The sequence below is a fragment of the Eutrigla gurnardus genome (assembly GCF_963514095.1).
Source record: "Eutrigla gurnardus genome assembly, chromosome: 11".
Lineage (NCBI taxonomy): Eukaryota > Metazoa > Chordata > Actinopteri > Perciformes > Triglidae > Eutrigla > Eutrigla gurnardus.
The window spans coordinates 13,686,225-13,692,218 of record NC_139925.1 but is presented as its reverse complement, the minus strand read 5'-3'; the positions used below and the strand labels follow the sequence as shown (position 1 = coordinate 13,692,218).

Here is a 5,994-nt window from a genome sequence, read left to right as displayed (position 1 = left end):
CCACCATCTCTAATGCTGTAAATGCAATGAATGGAGAGCCAGAAACAAGCCTATTTCCAATAATTTCAGGAAAGGAAATTATCTTCACTTGAATGTTTAAATTCTAATAAAATGTATTCTGGGACAATTTACAAATATTTTAGTTTATTTTTTCAAATAATCTATTCATAATACTACACTTTGACCTTTCATAACCACCATTATGAAAGTGGACAAATACTACTAGGTCATTATATCAATAATAAAATTGTGTGGCTGAAACCTGAGCTTATTGTGCCTCCTCTTAATTCTTAACAAAGTACCATAATTCTACCGAAAAGCTAACCAAAAATTAAATTAAATGACAGAATATTATAAATCAGAAGCAAGAGAACAAAATAGTTTACAATTGTCAGTTCTTTCTCCATGTAGGTCAAAATGGAGAATAATAAAGAAACACAAACACAATCAAGAAACAATATGATACTCGTGTCATTTCTGTGATGTCAGTCCATGTTGGTCACTTACTATTTTACATTCTGTTATAATGTGTTTGTGGATTTTATTAAATGTAATAACTTTAGAAAAGAAAGACTCTATATAGGCCTATATATATAATAGAATATATTCGTCAGGTGCTATATTTGTAGTAATATAATAACTGTTTGGATAGAAAAGCCCACAATAAAGCATAATAGCCTATTATTCCTGTTTTTGTATAACTAACGTTTACTGTATATCACATTCTTAATGGTTTTCATTGGATAACCCGTGTCCAATATATTTTGGTGAACGGTCCCTTTAAGTGGCTTTGCTGCAAACTCAAACTCCCACAATTCACCGGTCCATTCTTCGTAGTCGAACAAAAACGCGGAGACAAAAGACACAACCAGTTTGTCAAAACAAATAAGACCGTGTAGGCATAAAGTGAGCGTAGCTGTAGCTGACAGCGGTCGAAGTTAACACCGTCAGCTTCCCTTGACCCAACTGAGAGGTTTGCCATGGCTCTGAAGAGAATACAGAAGGTAAGTAATCGTCTTATTTATTTAATATACAGAAAATGTTCGGGTGATGCGGAAGCGACGCTGCACTGTTAGCCAACCAACCCTCCAACGTTAGCTTAATAGCATCTGGCTGCTAACTTAACGTACCAACGTTTGTGAATAATTTGACGATATGGTTTGATTCACATGGCAGATTTTACTGCCGGCGAGTCCGATATTAACCTTACCAGCGATGACACTATTCAGGAGCCAGTCAACTAAGCCGTTTACCTCAAACGAGCTAACTTTCCGCTAACTGCGAGCTAAAGTTGGCTTAGCAATCGAGCACCGTGAACGCCCTATACGTTTCGCTGTTTTCTGGCTACTTTACAGTGTGATTTAATTGACCGAAGCTTAAATTGACTAACGTTAAACTGAAGTATTCTTTCTTTTAAGGGATGTGACAACATTACAGTGCAGATGTCAAACTGCTAACATTATGTTTTTTATTTGTACAGGAGTTAAAAGACCTCGGAAAGGACCCTCCAGCTTCATGTTCAGCTGGACCTGTAGGGGATGACTGTAAGTGTGAGAATACCTGCTGACGTGTGTATACGTCTGCCTTCCAAAAAGAGTAATGTAATCCTGTAATCTGCCACTGTCATTCTTATTTAGCAATTTTGTTCGGTTTGGTGCAGTGTTTTGTGGCTACAAAGTCTTGGTGCTAATTACTGTTCTCACAGATTGTGTTGTCTTTGTTTCCTTTTTAGTGTTTCACTGGCAAGCTACCATCACAGGACCGGTGAGCCCTTCTGGATTAGTTTCCTGGATTTCTTTTAAAACCGAGCTCCTTCTGGATCTCTAGACAATAGTGGTTTATGTTGACTTTACAGCCCTTTCTATTCTGTATGGAAAGGACAGACTGGCATGCTCTATCCCAGTGTTGCTCTCTAAAGCCCATGACATTACTTAGACAATAGGAAGAGGGGAAATACCATAATGCCATACTTTAAACAAAGAAAAATGTGTAAATCTAAGTCCAAAATGTGAATGTATGGTTGCTACCGATATTTGATCCCATACAGTACTTGGGATAATTTAACAATAACTTTCCTCTCCATTTCAGAATGACAGCCCGTATCATGGAGGAGTATTCTTTCTTTCTGTACATTTTCCCACTGACTATCCCTTTAAACCACCAAAGGTAACAGTATTTATCTTAAAGATAAATAGCTCAAAATGACATAAGGTTGTTATAGAAGCAATTTGCACTCATTCCTGAACTATTCTATTGAACAAACAATAAAAAATGTATTGTTTGCCCTACTCACTAGATAAGGTTGTTTATGTATTAATGCATTGTTTATTTTTTTTCACAGCTTGCCTTTACGACGAAAATCTATCACCCGAACATCAACAGCAATGGTAGCATCTGCCTTGACATCTTGAGGTCACAGTGGTCACCTGCTCTTACAGTATCGAAAGGTAACTTATATCCTTACCCTGCCTGTACAGTACAGTGTGGTGCATTACCATAGCACTGTAGGATCTGATGATTACCTAATATTTACTTTAAAGTCACAAGGTAATGGTGTTATGTGATTTTTACATGCTCCAAGGTAAATTAGGATGTTGTAGCAAAACCTAACATGGAGAGGGAATGCTAAACATGAGTATGAAAAACTGAAAATCGAGAAATTGCACATTTTGTACTGTATGATTGAAGGAGTGAATGGGGGGGATGTTCAGATATCTGTGATAAGAGTTTAAAAAAAAAAGGACCTAAACAAATTTAATTTAAAGGTCTTTAACTCAAAGCTTGTCTATTTGTATTTAAATTGACATGTAGAGAATGATTTAAAGGATCATATCTATCATTGTCCATTGACAACATCAGCCACCCTGTTTACCTAAACTGCTACCATGTTTACCAAATTAGATTTTTAGATATTGTTAGTCTGTTCAAGTTTTGTCCATATTCAAAAAACGTTACAGAATGTCCCTGAAAATGTTTTTCAGGGTTAGTAAAAAATCCTCCTCCTAGCTCAAATGCCAGTTTGAAATTCAGTTCTTGTAAGAAACTGTTTTTCAGGGCGTAATAGCATTCAGCTCAATGACTGTTGTGATTGACAGCAAATCATTCATTTATGGCTCAACAGTCGCCATAACTGAATGATTTTCAACTTCTCCAAGTATGTCTTCCTCATGTTCGTACTGGATATGTTGTGAAGTTCCCTGACCAGTATCATCTTTTCCACATTGGATTATGTAAACCAACAAGTGCACCCAGAACCTCCTCCTAGCTTCAGATGCAGACATGATTTGATATCAATGCGTACAGTAGGGGTGTAACGGTACACTGAAGTCACGGTTCAGTACGTACCTCGGTTCAGACATCATCGTTCGGTACGAGTTAGCGGCAATGGAGGGGACAGAGAAGAAAAACAAAAATGCAGAAGGCAATAATTTTTTTATTGTGCATGTCTCAGGTTGTACCACAGTGTCATACAGTCTCTCTCCTGAGCTAGTTGCAACAGCCTGAACTGCGTAATCTAAGACGTAAACAGTATCCAGGAGGCGGAGCTCTGAATCCACTGAAAACGACTCGGCGCGCTGTAGTACATATTCCGGGCCCTTATGTGGCGCTGTTTCTGCTACAAAAATACACCAAAAAAGCAGAAGAAGAGACGGAGCTTGACCGGATGTTTGCCGTTGCTATGGCAACACGTGAAAGCCACTTCTACTATCCACCCGATCAATAAATATCCATAAGATGACAATTTGGCCCGTATAAATAAAACCAACAATAAGCATCAACAGCCGTCAACCTTAGGACCTTAACGAGGCATTGTCACACGTTGTGATGGATTAATTAGAAAAATAAATGCGTTGGTTGTTTGTTGGCATCGTAAAAAAAGTAGCAATTCTGCGACTTTTTTCCCGGAACATCGACCCCTCTCTCAGCTCTGTTTTTTTTATACAGTGGCCCTGATACGCCGTCGTACAGAGGAGCAGAATATCTGCTGCAGCACGTTCACGAGCACATAGGCCGCCGTTGTTGTTGTTGTTACGAGACGTCGCTGGGGAAGAAGTCAGGCTCAAGGGTCGAGGAGCGGGGCGATGACGTCAGCGTATGCGTTTTTGCTGTCTACATGCAAACGAACACGAAACGGAGGGTTGCCGTTTTTTTCTTTTTCACCCTGGGACCTGGTTTCAAAAGTGCGTTTTCAGGCCCCGAAAACACTGGATTCGTATGGACGGCCGGCCGGAACGCACAAGACTTGTACGTTTCCACACAAAAAACGTTTCCGTGTGGACGGCCTCTAACAGTAGTTCCATAATTAATTTGCGCGCCAGTTTTATTTATTTTTATACCGTGTATTCTACGTGTAAATCCACGCACCGAACCGTGACCCTCGTACCGTTTCAGTTCAATACGAATACATGTATCGTTACACCCCTGGCGTACAGTAATTTTATATAAAATAAACAAGGTGGTTTTGAATTACCTAAACGAAGGTTGAATTACCTTAAACCCAGAGACTTAACAGTCTCATGGAGTGTTTTTACACACCGTCTCAACATGAATGGCAGTGAATTATGGTGAAGGCTGAGCTTTATTACATACACTGCAGACACTGATGCACACAAAAGTCAGAATTTCACTGGTATGGTCCTTTTCAGAAATTGAGGAAGTCATTTTTAATTTAATTGAAACTTGTATGCATTGTAATTTTTGGTCTTTTTCTTCCAGTTCTATTATCCATATGCTCCTTGCTATGTGACCCCAATCCAGATGACCCGCTAGTCCCAGACATTGCCCACATCTACAAATCAGACCGACAAAAGTAAGTACCAAGGCCAAAGAATTTGGAACATGGAAAAACGTGTAGTCAACTATTCTTGAGAAATGTATTCCACTTTTCTTTTCTCTTTAGGTACAACAGATTAGCCAGGGAATGGACTCAAAAGTACGCAATGTGAGGGACTGGAGTTTCAGCAACAATGACGCATCCCTGAACACCTTTAAAAAATGACAGTAGTGTTTAAACTGCTCATCCACACTGGTTCTAGTTGAAGTGTTTTATTCGCTTGAAGCACTTTCTTTTCTTGGACTTTACTTGACTAAACTGTTTTTACTGTTTATTTTATTTTCCCTTAAATTGGCGTCATAATTATTATTATTATTGGTTTTATATTGTACAAGACCATACTGGATTTTCTTTCTCATTATTTTGCATTAAAGACATTAATCGACACGTGAATCGAAAATTGTTTCTTAGCAACACACATTAGAAACTGAACATGTGATCAACCAAGGTGTTGTGGAATAAAATGTTTGATTCAGAAAACAATATATTTCTATAACTTCTTCTACTACTCACATGGCCACTAGGTGGTAGCCTTTACTTTTTACCAGTCAAGCCTTTTACATCAGGAAGTTTCTCTCTTGGACAACTTAATATTTATGTTTGTGTAATATTCATGTTTGATTTAGGCCTAACCTAAGTGGTTATTCATGTGCATAGTAGTGATTCCTAAGCGATTAAATTGAAATCAGCCCACTGATCATCACATCACAGTTGCTGTATGCTGGTGAAGCCAGTGCCAGCACAGTAACTGAGCAGTCTTCTACTGATGTGTCTACAGTACAATAGCAAACAAATTATATTACTATAAAGACAGACATAAACATATCTGCAGTAGTGTTGTGACTCATCACATTACTGGCTTCAGTGAGGACTTGTCTTGTTATCTAGTAGTACACAAATGTTGGCCCTCAGCTTTTCACCTCTAATTACCTGCCACAAGAAAAACACATTTGGAGATTCCTGATCATTTAAATAGCATTTAAATTAATTAGGTAACTGCCTTATCCTTGGACCTTGGAGAGAGAGAGAACTGTTGTGCTGTAGCACATTGACATGGCTGTGTAAATAATGACTAAAGAATTAAGAATAACCTCAATTGCATTTAACTCGGCTGTCTCTCTGGAAATGAATGAATAATATACTGGCAATAGTATGATATT

General features: G+C 38.3%; 1 protein-coding gene across 1 annotated transcript; it reads left to right on the top strand.

The window, feature by feature from the left end:
• The first annotated feature begins 815 nt into the window (after positions 1-815).
• Positions 816-5,221, top strand: LOC311021385 (ubiquitin-conjugating enzyme E2 D4-like). The gene is made up of 7 exons (XM_084021909.1): positions 816-1,004; positions 1,481-1,544; positions 1,733-1,764; positions 2,089-2,166; positions 2,342-2,447; positions 4,717-4,810; positions 4,901-5,221. Exons 1-7 carry the CDS (start codon positions 981-983, stop codon positions 4,944-4,946), a joined length of 444 nt encoding a protein of 147 aa, XP_083878035.1. The 5' UTR covers positions 816-980; the 3' UTR covers positions 4,947-5,221.
• The last annotated feature ends 773 nt before the right edge of the window (positions 5,222-5,994 follow it).